Below are 20,504 nucleotides of genomic sequence, written 5' to 3'. Positions count from 1 at the left end.
GCGTCCAACACGTGTTTGTCCAGCATGATTTGCATCCAGCACGGACAGCAAAAAATTAGTACGATTTAATTAATGAGATGGAGGGATGGGGTGGAGAGGTATATGAGAGAGGAGGGTGTGAGTTGGGAGCAGGGCAGTGAAATGGCGGGGGACAGGGCAACTTGGAGGCAATTTGTTTGTGGCCACCCCAAACGGGATTGAGGCATTTGGCAATAGATAGATAGATAGATAATTACTGTAACATGGGTGCGTTAGCATAACACAGATGGAGCTCTGAGAAGTGGGCGAAATCCGCAGAGTTCGCCTCTAGCACGATCACCCCCGGTCCAACACGGTCATACTGAACGTTCCCGTGACACTGACAGCCAATCAAAACGTCCGATTAAGTAGCCTCCCCCGCCCGCTATTGTGACGTGATCATGTTGTCACCCAATTAAAAATGCTTCTGCTTTCATATGATGTTTTGTTTAAATTTCTCCCGCCACAGCGCCACTAAGTCACATAATTTGCATTGGACAGTGCTTTTTTCTCGCTGTATTGTCTGCCCTTGCTACTGCATTTTACCCTGCTCATGATGCCTAGGAAGCCTCCTGAGAACCCCAAGAAGTGGTGGCACCTCCCTCAGGCAACCAAGCTAGAAATCATCGAGAGGAAGAAAAAAGAGGAGAGGAATGTGGACATCGCCAAGGCCTATGACGTGAATGATGCCAGCATGAGGACCATAATAAAAAACCAAGACAAGATCTTCCAGCAAAATGAGGGAGAGAGAAGAGTGCTAGGACAGGCAGAAGCAGGACCTCCCATGGATGTGGATGAGGATAGTGATTCTGAGTGTGATTTTGAAGGATTTATGAGGGAGGTTGAGGAGGAGCAGAAGCCATTACCCACTAGTAACGTCAGCAGCTATTCTCTGGGGACCCAGTAGGACTACTTATAGCCTCGAAAACCACCTTCCATTCCCAGCAAGCTCACCAATGCTATCCTAAAAGGTTAGTTATCATTCATAGTACAGTACCACTTATTATAATTACAGTAGTACCAATATACGTACAGGTATATGGTAGGAATTTACGGTGACTTTTCCTAGGATTGCTGACATAATTCATTTTTCCCCATAAGCTCTGTTGTTTGTCCAACATGTTTTTGGTCCAACACGGGACCTGTGCATGACAATATTACCGTGTTGGACGCGAGAGTACAGTATATATATATATATATATATCTATTGCCAGACGCCTTAATCCCTTATACGGGGTGGACAAACAAATCGCCTCCAAGTCACCCTGTCCCACGCCATTTCACTTTCCTGCTCCCAATTCACACCCCCCTCTCTCATATACCTCTCCATTCTATCCCTCCATCTCATCCTTGGCCTTCCCCTACCCCTCTCCCCCTCTACCTCACTCACATACACTCTCCTCGTCAGTCTTTCACTCTCCATCCTCTCCACATGGCCAAACCACCTCTGTGTGTTTCTCCTAATGCTTCCTATCACATCTACATCCACACCACAACGCTCCTTCACATCCTCATATGTCAGTCTGTCTCTCCATGTGACTCCACAGGCTCCTCTCAAATAACTCATTTCCAATGCTCTCACTCTTGACTTGCGTCCCTCCAACAATGTCCAAACTTCACTTCCACACGTTAGAGTTGGTATCGCAATCTATATATTCTATAGCCCAATGCCCTAATCCCGCAAAAGGTGGCCGCAGACAAAATGCCTCCAAGTCATTCTGTCACCCACCATTTGACCACCCTCCCCTCAACTCACTCCCCCCTCCCTCATATACCTCTCAACTCCATCCTTCCACCTCATCCTCGGTCTACCTCTCCCTCTCCCTCCCTCCACCTCACCTACATACACCCTCTTAGTTAGTCTTTCATTCTCCATTCCCTCCACATGTCCAAACCACCTCAGTGTATTTCTCCTAATCTTCTCAACCATATCCACATCCACCCCACAACGATCCTTCACTTCTTCATTCGTCAACCTGTCCCTCCATGTCACTCCACATGCTCCACTCAGGTAACTCGTTTCCACCGTTCTCATTCTCAACATGTTCCCCTCTTGCAAGGTCCATGCCTCACTTCCAAATATCAGGGTAGGGATCACAATACTATCATGAAGTGACTTCTTAACTTCCATACTCACCTCCCTATTTCTCATCACTGCTTTCAGTCAACCAACAACCTTCCTTCCCTGCTGTACCCTTTCACGCACTTCATCCCCCAACGTTCCATCCTTACTGATCACACTATCCAAGTACAGTACTTGAATGCACTCACATTCTCCATATCCTCATCATCCAACCTCACTGTACACTCTGTGACTTCATTCCTCTCAAACACCATAACTTTATTCTTGTTTACGTTAATTTTCAGATTCCTCTTCCTACACACTGTCCAAAATTCATTCACCAAGCCTTGCAACTCCCATTCATCTTCACCCAACAATACTGTATCATCAGCAAACACCAACACCGGAATCTGCCAAATCTCACCCTCATTCATCAAAGCCACTCCCACATCCACTACCCTACCTTTACAACCCCATCCATGTACATATTAAACAGCCATGGAGACATTACACAACCCTGTTTCAGTCACACATGGAGATCAAAGAACTCACTCAGCTCACCATCCACTTGCACTGTAGCCCTAGCTCCTTCGTACATACTCTTCACAGCACTCCACAATTTCCCCTCCACTCCATATATTCTTAATACCTTCCACATACCTTGCCTATCTATTCTGTCATAAGCTTTCTCCAAGTCCATGAAGGCAGCATACACTTTCTTTCCCTTCTCTAGATTCTTCTCCACTAAACATCTTAGAACAAATATCTGATCTACACACCCTTTTCCCTTCCTAAATCCCCCTTGTTCTTCTCCAACAGGCTCCTCTGTCATATGCCTAACCCTATCAATGAGTATTCTACCACATATTATTCCAGTCACACTAAGAAGGCAAATACCCCTATGGTTACCACATACTTCTCTCTCCCCTTTTCCTTTGTATTAAAGAACAATTATACCTGATTTCCAGTCCTCTGGAACCCTTCCCTCTTCCCAAGCTAATCTACACAACTTCCATATCCACTCTACAACAATCTCACCCCCATACCTCAGCATTTCACCACACACTCCATCAATTCCTAGGGCATTTCCCATCTTGGTCTTCTTCACTGCTTCCACTACTTCCCCCCTACTGGTCTCCTCCTCCCTCCATTCATCTCTTCTTCTCCCAGCCATTCCCCAACCACTTATACTCACACTGCTCTCTCTCTCTCTACATTCAACAAATCCTCAAAAGGCTCCTTCCATCTCCTCCATTTCTCTCTCTTCTCCACCAACAATCTATTATTCCTATCTTTCACTCCCCTACTATTTCCCCTTTCACACTGCCTTACTTTCTTTACCTCCTTCCAAAACAATTTCTTACTCTCCCTCCATTTCACACTCAGATTCCTCCCAAATTCTTCATCCACTTTATTCTTACTCTTCTTCACCAGTCTCTTCACCTCCCTTCTCCTGCTCACATATACCTTTCTCTTCTCTCTCTCATCTTCTCCCATACCTCTACTCGTTAGCCATTCACTATATGTCTTCTTCTTCTGTTCCACAGCTCATTTTGCCTCATCATTCCACCATGCTGTCCCTTGCACACCCCTGCATCTCCTCCTCGCTCCACAAACCACTTCACACGCTGCGCCTATCTCTTCCGTGAGTATCTTACATACGTCTTCCACCCCTTTCATCTGCTCTAACTCATACCTTCCCAATCTTACTTCCGCTATGCTCTTATACTCTGCCATTTTCTCACTATCTTGCAACTTTTCCACTCTTCTCACAGGAGCTGTTTCCTCCTGTCTTCCCCTTCATCTCTTCAACCATTTTCTTTGCAGCCTTACATTGGCCATCACTAAATGATGGTCAGAGAGTCCATTCCCCCACCCTCTCCACACTCTTGCATCCAACACTTGTCTCCTCATTCGCTCATCCACACCCATGTAGTCTATCATTGCCTTTCGTTTAACAAGTTCACCATCCATCCTCCTCATTACTCTCCATGTATACCTGTGGATCATCTTATGCTGAAAGTAGGTGTTAGCTATTGCCAACCCCTTACCAGCACAGATGTCCACCAAAGCACTACCATTCCCAACTACTTCAGCTGGCACACCCCACCAACCAACCACTCCATCCACTTGTACATTCCCAACTTTGCCATTCATGTCTCCAATCAAAAACACTCCCTCACTCCTCTCAAATTTGTCCATACATGCTTCTACACTCGCCCAAAACTCATCTTTCATTCTTGCCACTCAGTCCTCTGTCGGCGCATATGCACATACAATCGCCCACGCTTATTTACCTACTTTCATCCTCATCCATACAATCCTTGCACCCACTGTTCCAAACTCTTCTTATATTCTCCTTCCACTTCTTGCATATCATCAGACACTCTCCCTCTCTTACCCTCTCATTCTCATTAACTCCTGCACATATACCTAAACCATCATCTCAATACTATGCTATAAAACTCAAAAGTAATATATATATATATATATATATATATATATATACATACATACACAGTACCCTCGCGTCCAACACGGTAATATTGTCATGCATGGGTCCCGTGTTGGATCAAAAACGTGTTGGACAAACAACAGAGCTTATGGGGAAAAATCAATTATGTCAGCAAACCCAAGGAAAAGTCACCCTAAATACCTACCATATACCTATACATATATTGGTACTACTATAATTATAATAAATGTTACTGTACTATGAATGATAACTAACCTTTTAGGATAGTGCTGGTGGGCTTGCTGGGAATGGAAGGTTATATCCGAGGCTGTAGGTAGTCCTACTAGGTCCCCGGAGAATGGCTGCTGGCGTCACTAGCGTGTAAAGGCTGCTGCTCCTCCTCAACCTCCCTCATAAATCCTTCAAAATCACACTCAGAATCACTATCCTCGTCCACATCCATGGAAGGTCCTGCTTCTGCCTGTCCTAGCACTATTCTCTCTTCCTCCTTTTGCTGGAAGAAACTAGTGATGAGTGTCTGAGTCCTCTTGTTAATGTGTCTCCTGTACAGATCAGCATAGTAACGCACACTGTTTTCCACGATATGTATCACTTCCCGGTGTCGGACTTCATTAGGATCCCTGTTCATGGCCTCCTTAAGAATTTCAACAGCATGAAGGATCTCGGTAACATCCTGCATATTCAGGGGAGGAGCTGGAGGTGCGTTGGAGTCTGCAGCAGCCATTCTCACCTCCTCTACCTGCGCCTCGTCAACTGCAGCAACTCGACGAACAGGTTCGTCCAAGGTGGTCTCCTCTCGGCGTTGCACAAGGTCTGTTAAGTCCTCCTCTGCAACCTCCTCACAGCCGGGGACCCTCTGAAGTTCTGCCAAGGTTGCCTGCCTGCTGTCCTCAGGGCATTGAAGTGAATCTTGTTGGTGAGAAGTGGTGAAGTACGGAGTTAGCTTGCGCCAGGCATGGTTGATTGTTGCCACGTTAACACTAACCCAGGCAGCCACAATATTGTCAACACAATTTTTCATGTTGTACTTTTTCCAAAACTGTACAACAGTCATAGCAGCAGGGTTACTTGGACTAGTTGACGTCATGGCAGGGTGAGGATATTCCTGAGGTGGTGATGCTGGCAGTGGTGTGGCAGCGCTTGTTCCTTGTACAGGTGAGTCAAGATCAGGTGAGGACGAGCGAGATGATGCTGGTGAACTGTCGGGGCTTCCACCCAATTCTACCTCCATCTGCTTCACTTCTGAAAAAGTTTCTGTTGCTCTCTGAAGATGTCGGCTTAGTCTCTGGTTGTAAAACATCTTGAAGTTACTTATGACCTCCTGGTCAAGAGGCTGCATAAGTGACGTGGTGTTGGCTGGTAAAAACACCACCTTCACTGCTGGGTCTACATCAACCAAGATCTGAGGATGTCCACGGCCGTTATCTGCTAACAGGAGGATTTTCTCAAGAAGTTTCAGAGCTCTCATCTTGCGTTTTGCATCAGGGATGAAGTGTTTCTTAAACCATTCCATACAGGATACTGCCGTCATCCAACCTGAGTCATTTTTATGCCAGATAATATCCAGATCTGCCACAACGCGGTTGTAGAAGCACCTGGGGTGTGCCACCTTGCTTATCAAAAACGGTCTCATTTTATGAGACCCAGAGGCATTGACGGTTAGAAGTAGAGATACACAGGACTTATCGACCTTCCTGCCTCGTCCCTGGCAGCTGGTTTTCATGATGTAAGTGTTGTTAGGTGTTTTCTTCCATTGTAGTCCTGTCTCGTCCATATTGTACACTTGATGTGCTGTGTACCCTTCCTTCTCTATGATGTTCTTCAGTAGAGCTGGGAATTCTGAGGCAGCAATGTGGTCTGCTGAAGCAGTTTCTCCATGCAACTTGGCCCGCCGTATCTCCTTCCTCTTCAAAAACGATGCAAACCACCCTGTAGAGGCACGAAAAGTCCTCCTTGTAGCCACACTATAGAACTTCTTCACCATCTCCCAGATGTTCAAAGAATCTACAGGAACACTCTCTGCCTCCTTCCTCCGTACGTACATACTGAGGTACCGCTCCATTATAATGATTGCTGGGTCAGTAGGCCTGCACCTGGAGTCAAGTGGCCCGCCTCCGTAAGCCTTCACTGCCGCCAGGATCTATTTTTTATTATGGTCCCCACGCTGGCTTCATTCATGTCATAGGCCTTGGCGATGTCCACATTCCACTCCCCTTTCTTCTTCCTCTCAATAATTTCTAGCCTGGTGGCCTGAGGGAGGTGCCGCCGCTTCTTGGGGTTCTCAGAAGGCTTCCTAGGCATCGTGAGCAGGGTAAAATGCAGTACCAAGGGCAGAAAATGCTGCGAGAAAAAAGCACCGTCCAGTGCGAATTATGAGTGGCGCTGTGGCGGGAGAAATTTAAACAAAACATCACATGACAGCAGAAGCGTTTTTAATTAGGCGGCATCACGATAACGTCACGATAGCGGGTGGGGAAGGCTACTTGATCAGAAGTTTTCATTGGCTATCATCATCATGGGAATGTCCAGTATGACCGTGTTGGACCGGGGGTGATCGTGCTAGAGGCGAACTCTGTGGATTTCGCCCACTTCTCGGAGCTGTGTGTGTGTTATGCTAACACACTCGTGTTGCAGTAATTAAATCGAATTAAATAATACTAATTATTTGCTCTCTGCGCTGGATGTGAATTGTGCTGGACTAACGCGTGTTGGACGCGAGGGTACTGTATATATATATATATATATATATATATATATATATATACAGTATATATATATATATATATTATTGGTAGGAGAAGGGATCTTTATTTTGTTTTTGTTGATTTGGAAAAGGCCTTTGACAGAGTCCCTAGAGAGGTGGTGAAGTGGGCAATGAGAAAGCTTGGCTTGGAGGAGTGGCTGGTTAGGGTGGTTATGGCCATGTATGTGGGTGCTCACACCCAGGTGAGAGTGAATGGAGATTTGAGTGATGAGTTTTCCGTGAATGTTGGTGTGCATCAGGGGTCAGTCTTGAGTCCCATGTTGTTTATCATGGTACTTGAAGCCCTTTCACGTGACTTTAGAAACGGACTCCCGTGGGAGTTGTTGTATGCTGATGATTTGGTGTTGATTGCAGAGAATGAAAGGGAGGCGGAGGAAAGGTTTAGGAAGTGGAGAGATGGTATGGGGCAAAAGGGTTTAAGGGTAAATGCAGATAAAACAAAAGTGATGATATCTAGGGTTGGTGGCGGTACTGTCAAAGACGAGGGAGAGTGGCCATGTGCAGTTTGCCACAAGGGCGTGGGAAGTAATTCCATCTTGTGGGCTTGTGTGATAAATGGGTGCATAAGAGATGTAGTGGTATCAGAGGTAGACTGCGAGATAATGCTGATTTTATGTGTACGGCGTGCCGGGGTGAGCAGGTGGAGATCGTCAGACGTGAAAGAATTGAACTTGCTGGTGAATCTCTTGAGTGTGTGGAAGAGTTTTGTTATTTAGGAGACATGTTGTGTGCTGGAGGTGGGGCTGGAGCTAGCTCTGTGGCTAGGGTGAGAAGTGGTTGGAAGAAGTTCAGGGAGCTCTTGCCTCTCCTGACATTGAGGGGGCTCTCCCTACGAGCTAAGGGGTCTTTGTATGCAGCGTGTGTTAGGAGTGTAATGCTGTATGGCAGTGAGACCTGGGCAGTGAAGGAGGAAGACATTCGCCGGCTCAGACGTACAGAAATGACAATGATTAGGTGGATGTGCAGTGCGTCCCTGCGTCCAAGGCCTGGAGGGGCTGGGTTTACAATGGAAGAGTTGAGAGGTAGGATGGGACTGGAGTGTATTGGTGTTGTGATGAGGAGAGGTAGATTGAGGTGGTTTGGACATGTGGAGAGGATGGGGGATGATAGTTGGGTGAGGAAGGTGAGAAGTGTTAATATTGGGGGTGGGGTTATGAGGGGTAGACCGAGAAAGACATGGGACGAGGTCATTAAGTGTGACCTTAGGGTTAAGGGACTGAACAGGGAGGCTGCAATGGATCGTGCAGCATGGAGAGCCGCCATTAGATGACCAAGGCCGACACATGCAAGCATGTTGGAGCCTTTAAAAATGAAAACGATTACATTACTTATGAGTTTTATTGTGTCCAAGTCTTGCTTAAATTTTACTGTGTATTGCAGTAAATTATTTACAGTGGCATTTGAAAAAAGTTAAGAGGCAAATGGGATACTGACCCAGTTAGAATGAACTGGTGGGGTGAAGCTGGATGGTGACCATGATGCTATTCACGTATGAAAATATCTTAGCTGGGGAAGTCCACAAGTCACTTTTATCGGAGTTTCGCTTGTCTCGGAATAGCTTGGACCCCAATTAGTCCGTTCTAGTGAAATTTTACTGTATTTATATTCACATGTACTTTTTCACCAATAATTAAATACTACTGTACAAGCATTCACTGTCTCAACTATGCAGACTAGAAGCAAGTTGGTCTTTAGCTGTTAAAATTAAAAGTACATTCTGCCAGTCTCCTCGCTAATTCCTTTCAATGACTGAATTATGTTATGTTATATTCGCAGACATTTACACACGTACTGTATCCCTGTCCAAATAAGCTACAAGTCCCTTACTTCACCTCTGAGTCAGTCAGGCTCAAAGATCCCAATCTACAGCATCAACAAATCCTAAAGGGTTTTGTTTATGGTTTCCTGATTTAAAAAAAAAAAAAAAAAAAAAAAAAAAACTTTCAGGCCAAGGATGTATTTTACATTTTTTTTTTTTTTTTTTTATATCAAGATTAAGTGAGACCTATTGTGCTGAAAGGGTTATTAAAAAAGTTTGGCCCAAGTCATATTTTACTTTGTACACTACAGTTGTTACCTGTAATGTATTTATCCAAGTTCCCCTGTGCTGTAATCGCTGATTCAGTCCAAAGAAATGCAGATTATGTTTTACTTTTATTTCTTGATCTGTCTGCTCCTAAATGATCCACATGCAAAGGTGCAACTTTCTGATGTGTCTTCTGATCAAAGATGCACTACACAGTCATAGGCTGTGTGCCTCCTACACACATCCACCCTACATTGATATCCGTATTCAGAATGAAGGAAAACGTTCAGCTGCATGGGCATTTCTCTGGCTCTAGTCAGCTGTTGACTACACATGTCTCGGCCATCCCTGTACAGAGTATAGTTCTGTGACTATGCACATGCAGCACTTCTAAACAACTTATGTTCAGATGCCTTCATCTCAGTTTCTATCCCTTCCTTCCACTGAATCCTTTCAGTCTATTTTGTAATACTGTATCAAATTAGTGATCACTACTACAACTACTATTGCACTAAATACTGTTTTCTACAATGCAGCCTATATGCCTCTCCCATTGTGGTAGGCATGCAGTACTCGTCTTTTCATACACTCCCTCTTCTCTTGTCCAATTTGCTAATATATGGGCCAAATGATCAATTCTGGAAAATAATTATTGAACATTTCTTACACCCTGCTTACGGCCCCCATTCAAATGAATGCAGTATATCTACGTATCTCCAATTAACTGCAAATGCAGTTAGTGAATATAAGACACAGCAAAAGAGTATATGACGATGCCTCAAAATGGAAGTTTTACCATGAAAACCTGATACCAAGAGGAGGCTGAGATATGAACCAATACGAATGTATGGGTATTATGGTAGAAACTGGCACTGCCCCATGGGTCCAGGTGATGAGGTCATCTATTTAGTGGTGAATTATTGTATGAGTGATGGTAGTACAGGTAAATATACAGTACTGCAATATGTACATACAAGCATGGTGCTTGGAGTGTTCTTGCCATAGGGACAACTTCAAACCTCGAGAGGTGACCGGTTGCCTCCCCTTGGCTGTGCTAGACTAAGCAAGCCTTGCCTCAGGCTCCCACACCTCCCAAGGGAGTAGTATGGGATTGACATATATTAATTACATACTCTCCATCTAAACACTAAACCCCCTCCACCTTGGGATGTCTTGCTACCTCTAAACAATTTTTTTCACTAAATCCAATAATGTTCCATCAGGAGTGTGTGGGTCCAGGACTAGGATATTCTGTCCAAACATTGGCAAGATTTTTATTAAATTAGGAAATGGTTAATGAGGATTATATATAACCCATTCAATTTGAAAGTCTCTCCTATTATTGGCCTCCAACCCTTGCCAGTTTTGCTGTAATAAAGTTCTTATTGGCATGTTTTTCCAGTTGAAACCTGTTTCATGCATATTAAAAATTTGGTCTGAAGTGCAACTGCCTGTCTCCACAATGTTTTTCAGTACTTGTGGTTACTCCTTTGCCTCCATATTGTCAGCACTGGCTGCTTCCCCAAGACTTTTTTAACATTCTTTATCTATTCTGCGCTCTGAATAAGTGCAGCTGACCGAGAGAAGCAATGAATATTGGTGGATTCTGGATAATTTTCCTGACCACCGTAATGTAGATATCCTTGGCTGTTTCAACGATGTCACATGGGTCCACTATGATATTTCATTAAGCTGGCTTCTCCAGATACAGTAAAAGTTGCTTACTTTTCATCAGTACCAGGTTGGCACTCATTCTGACAATGAATGATGCTTCACTTTTTGTATGCTTCATGTGTTCTTTTATCCAGGCTTTCTTCGGAAAAATGCTCAATATGGTGGATCCCCCCCACCCCATCCATGTCTTCTTCACCCCATTCTCTGTTTCTTTAGTCTTGTATTTTTCAGCATACAAGTTTTTATCTTTCTCTTAACACTGCCACTAGCTGAGGGTCTGGGGGTGGATAAGGAGATGGGATGGTCACCATGATCAGGAAAAATTCAAAGGGAAGTATAAGGCCAGGCAAGGTCACCCTTCAACTGTTACCTTGGATGACTGGACAAACTGAGACTGGCTATCTCCTTTAATTAACCTGTGGCTAGCAGAGCAATCCAGTGAGAATCAAGCTTGCCCCCTCACAACCATGTGGACCAATGAGAACATGGCTTCTTAGAATGATGTCAGTAGTTTCTGGGAAAGGTTTGCAGGCAGTATTCCCACACTCTTTGAATATTCTCAAATTTTCTTTTAGCTTAACCATAATCACAACAATTTTACCCATATTAGAGCAGGTTTTGCCCCCTCCTCCCCCTTTTTTTAGGTGGGAGTGGGGGGGTTGCTGAAGAACTGTGAAAAAATCTGTTCTTGTACATGGCAACATACTGTCAACAAACTTTTTTCTGCAGAGAATGAAATACAGGAAATCCTCCCTATGAGAACTCAGTCTGCATGAGACAAGGCACTTCTAAAAATGCTATAGACATGATGATTACCGGTAGTTTTGAAATTTGTGCTGGCAAGGAACGAATACTATTCTGATCTAGTAATCTGAAACACAGCGTCATGAAAAAAACTCATGGATGCATGAAAAGATGGGTATCTCACTTCTCCCCCCTCACTCCTTCTCCCTCTTCCAATATCTTATATGGAGAAAAATTATGATACCATATAGTCAAGAGACAAGAAATCCTTTTCTAATCCCTAAAAGGTAGCTACAACATGTTATTTGGGATAAAGGCCAGAAAATTTACCTCACCACCAGAGGGTCTGCCATCTCAGGAGGACCTGAATGATCTACATCTTCTTGATGACACCAGAGAAAACGTGCTTAATATCTACTACACAACAGCTTACGAAGATTCAGTGTAGGGTCAGACCATCTTGGACTCAGTGCAAAGCAAGATCTTTACCAACAGCTAAAAAGCAGGCCCAAGCGACTTATCACAGCCAACCTCCTGTCACTGTCATAACCAAATCCACTCTCCCCACCCAAGCCACCTGGACCAATCACCCAGTGCTGCACAATATTCTTCAGACAACCTCACTGGATCTGGGGGGATTCCTGCCATCTCCACCACCAAATGGAAAGTGCAAAAGAGGTGGAGACCAGTCCCATTCCCAAGTCCTCAGCCTTGGATCCCTCCTCAATATCATGCCAGTTGTCAGCATCCAAGCGAGTGCTGTAATTTGTTGCTTTATGGGTTTTCTTACGTCATTGTTTTATGTCTGTTCTGGCTCTGAATGTATGGGTAATCACAAAAAAGCATACAGTAAGCAAGCTCATTTGACCAAACACAGGTCTTCATGAGGAGGTGAGGGGTCAGGCTGTACATGAGGTTGAAGTATGGTTGAAAGATTTACACACAACTGTTTCATTTGTGTGAAGCCCGTGGTTAACACAGTAACCACATAACATGGAGGATGACTACACTGCATTTGCTTCACCATCTTACTGATATTGTCAATCTATCTATCTATCTATTGCCAGACGCCTCAATCCCGTTTGGGGTGGCCACAAACAAATCGCCTCCAAGTCGCCCTGATATTGTACCAGTCTCTATTCTCTTTACGGTACATGATAATGCAGTTTAAGCAAACTATCCTACCTCTTTCATCAACTGACTTCCTTACTCCACATCTTTCACAAATCACCATGTTTCTCATCCGATCCACTCTATGCAACTAACATTCCTGAACAGCCTCCTTCCACTGCTCTAGTCTTAATTTTACACTCATGCAAAACCAGTCTCGCACCAGTATGCTTCCGTAGGCTCTAACACCCTCACGCATTCCTTTTTTAGCCTCCCTACTCAGCCTTTCACTTCATATCAAGGCCTTAGTACCAATCATCTTTTTCCTTTGAACCATTCTACTGTCCCCTTTCTTCACATTTTTAAGAGCTAACACTGCAGCAAGGTACATAAACTTATTCACTACTTCTATGGTTTCTCCAGCCACCAGCACGATGAACTGTCATCTCTCAAAAACAACCACCCTTTTAGTCTAATCACCACAAACTTTCCACTAACAAGCATTCACAGCTGATTAAAGTACAAACTAGTACATACAAACCTATACTATGTTATGTACTTACAGTATACTGTACATGAATATATCTGTGTTGCTTAAACAATTACAATTAACACCCAAATCATGAGTGGTATTAGATAAGAAATGGTTAAAACACAGAAAGGTAAAATACAGGAATACTGAGTAGCTGTCTCTGTGGCACTTTATAATTTCTAAGCTGCATAAGTAAATTTTGTCAACATTCTATTACTATATAAATAAATAACTTAGAGTGAAAATATTGCAATCTATACACAAATCATTTAAAGTGCATGTACTGTATATGACAAAAATAACTATATTACTGTACAACAAAATTTCTTTTGGCAATGCTCTATTTTGTGATCTATTATCACTGAATTTTAAGATAAATGGCTTCAGAATTTAATTTTCAAATCAGCATCAAATTGCCCAGCTCCTTTTCCTGATACTGCATGTAATGATATGCTGCAGGGCTCTCAAGGAAAGAGTTCACCATCATAATCAGAATACCACTGGATATACCTGTAACTACTTCTCTTTTCACTACCGAAATGCAATAAATTATAAATTTAATTTGAAATCTTTCATCAGTATTTATACCTAAAAATCTTTGCCTCTAAATACTCCTCCATTTCTATAAACTAAATTAACAAACTTGCCAAATAAAATATGGAAAATGTATCTTAAGCTGGCAAAGTCATGATTAATTATTTCTTACCCCTGAAGTTCCTCCTGAAAAGGGCAAGTATCAATGATCATAACAAAGAAATGAAATAATCTATTCCACAAGAAGTCAACAGAAACTGAATTTGCACTTCATTTCATAAAGCTTCTGTACTAACAGAAGTACACAAACTGCAGTGGCCATGCCACACACCCTACAACTGTTCAACTTCAGGTTTTTCAGAATGGTTGGTGGAGCATTTTTTGCAAATAGGTTGCCAGATTAAGAGACAGTTCCCTCTCAAACTACCAGCAGGTCATGGCATAGGGCATGGCAATACAAAATGAGCTATCTTTTATAGCCACTGCCTTATCAACAGTAACTAAATTACACACCATACCCTCGAGAAACAAAATTCATAAAACAATGTTTTCAATAACTTTATTATGAGAAGGCATACTCACTACATCTCAACACACAAAACAGACTATGTAAAAACTACATACCAATACATTTGAAAGAAGTGAACCTCAACCACTAAACTTTGCTATGTTTAGCGGCAAACTGAGGTAACCCATCTGGCTGCCAGTGGTTGAGGAACACTGCTACAGAGGCAGGGTGATATGGCAACAATATTGTACTTCAGGTACCATATATCAAGGCACTAGGTATCATGATCATCAACATTACTTAACCAACATACTCTCACATTCACCTACGAAGTTATTGGTAGCTTAACTATCAAGATGGCAGTTCTCTTCCATATGTTTTCCAAGGTAAAAAATTCAAATACACAGAATGGTGTAAAGAAAATGCAGAGTAAGGAATGAATAAAAGACACTACCATATATGAGAAAAAGGGAAGAGAACAATTAGAATAGTAGAGGAATGTAATAAGAAACTGACACAAGGAAAAACACTTAAGGTAAGGAGCAAATTGAATACTGACTTGGATTAAACAGTAAAAACTGTAAACCTAATGGTTTCTTTAAGTGCCTCTATCATTAGCTGTCGTCACAAAGTAATTCTATGTGCATATAATCCACAACTCATTAAAAGCTTATGACTTCCACCTCCTACATCTGCATGAGAAACATCATGCAACTGGTGGCACTATAATTTATTGGAGCCTAAGCAATAGGTGACTGCGATATGTCTGCTGGTTACGGATCATTATAGTACTGGCCTCAGTCGACTAGTGTATCCAGAATATTATATCTGCATCTTACCAAACCTATGCCCAGAATTGGTAGTACATGTCTAATAATACTAAAGTTGTGTAATAATAAATTACAATATTAATAATATGGCACAAAGATAGGATAATACAGTGAAACTTCATTAACTGGAACCTGTTAAACTGGGTTGAAAAATTATTCTTCAACTGGGATACTTCTTACAGAATCACTAAATTAAATGCTACACTATAGTTATTCCAAAATATTTTCATCAAAATAAAATGTTTATCAGAGTTCCAACTGAATCTATTCAGCTACTGTAAAGAAAAAATTACATTAAAGGCAAACAGAATTACCTATTCATATACCCCAGCTGGAAAAAGACTTTGGGGTATTTTGACAAATCTTCACTTAGTTTTCATTTTTATTTTTTATTTTTTAATGCGAGGAAGAAGGAACCAAAGGCCATGAGCCCGCAATAAGAGTTCCCTTCAAGAGAAAAACAAAATACAAGAGAGAGCCAAATTCAAGATCCATTCATTTCGAGATGCCTGGACACACTGCGTTTGAAAGACTGGAGATCATAGGCAGCAGGAAATACAGACAGAGGGAGACAGTTCCAGAGTTGACCTGTTGCATAAATGAAGGACTGGGAGTAATGGTTAACTCTTGCATTAGAGAGTTGGACAGAAAAGGGATTTTTTTTTTTTTTTTTTTTTTTTTTTTAATGTGCTCGACTCTGGGCATAGGCTTCTCAGCCTGCTCCCAAGGCCCAGTAGTCCTCCTACATATCGTACACCTCTACATGTCACCACTTCGGCGCTAACACCCACCGTCCATATTGAATACATGCTAGGGCTGTCTCATACAGGACTGGTGTATTGGTATTAGCGGGGGGTATTTTTACGACATGTCGGCGGGTCTTCTGGTAGATAGGTAAACTCTGCCGTAATGAAATTCAAATCCTTAAACTGTTCCCTGCACCAGCGGGGATTTGAACCTGGGTCCGGTAGGACCGCAAGCCACCTCTCTACCGATTGAGCCTCCCCCTGCTAGACGGGTGCTACGCGCCCGTCGTAGAGGTGGAGGAATGCATGCAGACAGTTCAGAGGAGCAGTGACCATTAAAGTAGCAATAGAAAAGAGATAAAGATGCAACAGTGCGGCAAAACGACAGAGGTTGAAGGAAGTCAGTAAGAGGAGGAGAGTTAATGAGATGAAAAGCCTTTGACTACACCCTATTGAGAAGAGCTGTGTGTGGGGAGCCTCCGTACACATGAGAGTTGTACTCCACACAGGGGCAGATAAAACCCCTGTATAGAGTCAACAATTGTGCAGGGGTAAAGAAAGAATGGAGTCGGCTTAGCACACCCAATCTCTTGGAAGCAGATTTTACAAGAGATGTAATATGATCTTTCCAAGATAAGTCCTGAGTAAATGAAACCCCAGGCATGTTCAAGGATGATGCAGGATTAAGCTGAATATCTATAGTACCATACCTGCTAAATGTCTCATATAAATAAATATTGGGAAGTCCTTAGCTTGACAACTGTATAACTCTAGGTAACGAAAATACACCTTGGCAGAAGTTGGGTAAAAGACTTTTGTTTTTTTCCCCCTCTGATAAACTTCATCCCTGACTGGTTCAGAAAAGTGAAGTTTCAAAGTATTACACAGACCTGCCCACCCTAGTATGGTCTATTAGTCTGAGTAACAACATATAAACTGCATGATGTGATGTCCACTTTGGTGAAGTCACTATGGGTAGACCTAAGTGAACTGCTTTTGATTAACAGAATCCACCCTTATGATTTGAGCAAACTCTCAGCCTTAACAGGAGACATCAGTGTGTGCTATGAGATTAAGTGGACAGGGACAGTATTGCATAATATCCTCAACTTTCAATTCTGGTTATCACAAATTATAATACCTTTAAAGTAAAATATTAATGCAGTCATATACACAGTGACTCAGATACTGTACCATACTGTGCTACACAGCTACGGGATATGGCAAAAATCAATATATATACAATATATAAAGAAAAGAAGATATCCTATTCAATAAAATACTTATATAAAAACTTGTTTTTAAGGCACGGTTAAATGCACATTGTAGGTTTTAAGGCACTAACTTTACTTTAAAATCTTTTCACTGAAGCAATGAAAAATATACTGGTACAGCAGTGTAGAAATCATTGTTATAATCCCTCTTACTTAGACCAGTTTGAATTTATCCTTCAACTGTGAAACAAAATACTTAAAACCCCTTTGCTTACTTCTTTTAATCCCCACTACCCCTTCTCGTTCATTTTAAAAACAAAAAGTGAAAGTGCAAATTCAGTACTATTAAGTAGGTTACATTTTACCTGACTAGCTTTCATTAGTTTATATCAACAATCAACTCAACTGTTATAACGAGTATATGCAGATATATTCAACATCTGACTTCCATCATAAAATTAAAAAACTCTTGTATACAACTCAATATTGCTTTCATAAAACAAGTAATCTCAGTTTATATCTACCTGAACTAAAAGATGGAAACTTACAGACTAAAACTTATGTATATACAAACACTCGGCACACATCACTAAGGCAGACTCATCTGTACACAGTGAGCCATATGTAACATCCTCTGGTTAGCTACTCGGTCACCAACGTATCAAAACAATATTAAATGGGAATCTTAATAAGTACATACCTATAAAATGTATATATATAGAGCATAATGTTTTCCTGGTAATTCTCAAGGTTTGTGACGTGTAGAAAACACTCATTAGAGAGAAAGAAGGCTAAACTAAAGTAATACTGTTACGTACTGATTTCTAATGCATTTTCCTCAAACTATTTCTCAAAAATAGACAGAACCCCCAGTGGTTTGTGAATAATTTTGGAACTGTAACAATCCACATAAGGATCACATAATTTCTGACCACCTTCCCTTGCTTGCAGTTTGTGCTTCAACTGATGACAGTCACATTTCTTTCCTTGTTTACCATTCTGACGTTTGCAGCAGTGGTAATGAGAAACAACCAACATTTAAACTTTATCAATATTTTACATTACTGTTCATATACTGACTGGTAAAAATCATTGAGAGAGAAAGAGAGAGAGAGAGAGAGAGAGAGAATGGGGAGGGGGGAGGGAAGGCAGGGAAAGGGAGAGGAAGGGGATTTCCATGACTTAATTCTTCCTTGTGCAACTGTATATACCATGACTATAAAAGCTAAAGGGGGCTTGATGGTTAAGATATAAAAATAATGTTTTCCCTAATTTCTTGGTATGGTACTGTACTGTAAATAGCTTATTTACATAGTTCTTGTAATTACAATGTACAAGAGGTACCAAAAGTCTGTAAAGTAAACATATGTAATACTGAAGAGCTGTTGTACAGCCGGAATGTGTGCCACAAACTAATGAAGGTAATGAGAATAATGAGAAGTGAGAAATTAAATGCAGCCAAACCTTGTATGCAACAGATCATTTATAGTCTACATGCATACAGACTCTTGATACACCCTGTCTTGTGAAATTTATATATAATTTCTTGTAACTATGATATGCCATCAACACAATCATGATGAATGGTAGTGATGTTTTGTGTCTGAAGAGCTGGTTGTATTTGTAAGGAATGATTGGTAAATTATAGAACTGCTTTGCTTTCTGAGGAATTTACATAATTTTGAAAGCTAAATGTGCACAGCACTGACCCCTTCACAACAAGGGCATTTTCACTGGTTTCTTCTTGCTACTGTCACATAATTTTATTCAACTTAACACAGACTCTTCAAACTGGAGATGGTTAGGTACAGCCCTCATTAACCCCTTCACCTGTGAAAGTCCTTTCAGAGTTGAGTAAAATAGTCTTGGGGAGCAAGAACAAACTAAATAATGCATCTGCTGACAGAAGGGTTTCATAAAAGTACTGTCAGGCCAATCAAGGCTTAAAGCAATATTTTCTACCTGTTATTCTAATCCAGAAGACTTACACTGGCAAAATTTAGCATGTTTGCCCATGTATTAGCTTTGTAAAACTTATAACTGCAACTGGTTTATATATATATATTTACCGGTATATATATATTATGTATAAAAGAAAATACATAAAAATATTAATGCTCTGAAGTTGCCGCTAATATTAACATTAAAAACAAAGGCACTGGCTCAATGTTGTAAAGAAGAGTAGCAAAAATTCTACAAAAAAATCACAACACTTATAACTAAAAATCATTAAACTAAGCTAAGCAACTAAGGAAACCAAATAGCACCTTCTATGAGTGACGTAAAGAGCACTTGACTTAGGACTTAACATTCATTTGGCATTAATCTTGGTAAATACTTGACTATAACAGGAAAAAAATGGTAACAATCAAGGAAGACAACTATCACATAATAAAACTGGCCATTGAAGGTTAATGCACATAAAGGTATTTGCTCTGTTTAAGCTGGTGCATAAAATTACAGTATTATTTTTCGGTCTTGTTTCCAATAATGTATGAATACTGTTATAAAACCAAAGGTACCACAATAGAAATCTTCCCATGAATGACTTCAAATTGGACTAGCAAATGTGATATTTTGATAACGAAAAGCCTGACTAATTCCAAGTATTCATCTTGGATGTTTATCTTTGGGTTACTGGTACAAGGCGGCCCAACACTCCCGCAACTATTGCTCATCCTGCTGTGAGGTCTCGATTACATTTACTGCTTCTGACTTAGTTTGTTCACAATGGAAGCTAAATTATTGCCCTTTGCCAAATTGAGGGCTCCGAGGGTATCCATTGATAAAAAAGATGAATGGGCAGTATCAGACTCATATACAGGACTGGACACCCACGAGTGCTTTAGTTCTGAGGGAGAGGAAGCTAATTTTGTGGTGGTTGTTTTGGTTGGTGTGGTGGCAGTAGTTGCTGTAGTTAGAGTTGTGGTATCAGCAGTACTAGTGCTTGTTTGTTGCTTGCCAGTTATTTTCTTGAAGGAATTCTTCAGTTCCACATTACGCAGCTTGTGTACATTGGAGAGATGCTTTCTCATGGTGTCTCGTGTACGTGTAATGATGCCACAGATGATACACTTGTATGCGATGTTCTGATGAGTCTCCAGATGTACACGCATATTGTATGCGTTGGAGAGCACTTTGCCGCACACAGGACAAGGTGTGGGCACTGCCTTCTTCCCCCCGTACCCACCGTCACCGCACAACAATTCATTAAATACAGGATGACCACCTGAAAGTAATTAAAAACCAACACTTAAAAAGACTAC

General features: G+C 41.6%; 1 protein-coding gene across 2 annotated transcripts in view; it reads right to left on the bottom strand.

Annotated features, from left to right (window-relative positions):
• Window positions 1-15,934: 15,934 nt before the first annotated feature.
• Window positions 15,935-20,504, bottom strand: part of LOC145416516 (uncharacterized) — a 66,484-nt gene continuing 61,914 nt past the window's right edge. For both annotated transcript variants that reach the window (XM_080285472.1, XM_080285471.1), the window contains exon 6: window positions 15,935-20,467. In XM_080285472.1, the coding sequence (XP_080141598.1) occupies window positions 19,941-20,467 (527 nt within the window). In that variant the 3' untranslated portion in view covers window positions 15,935-19,940. The remainder of the gene's footprint in view (window positions 20,468-20,504) is intronic.

Source organism: Coenobita brevimanus, chromosome 106, assembly GCF_032717465.1.
Source record: "Coenobita brevimanus isolate Jiangsu-jjx chromosome 106, ASM3271746v2, whole genome shotgun sequence".
Lineage (NCBI taxonomy): Eukaryota > Metazoa > Arthropoda > Malacostraca > Decapoda > Coenobitidae > Coenobita > Coenobita brevimanus.
This window is presented reverse-complemented; position numbering and strand designations above follow the sequence as displayed.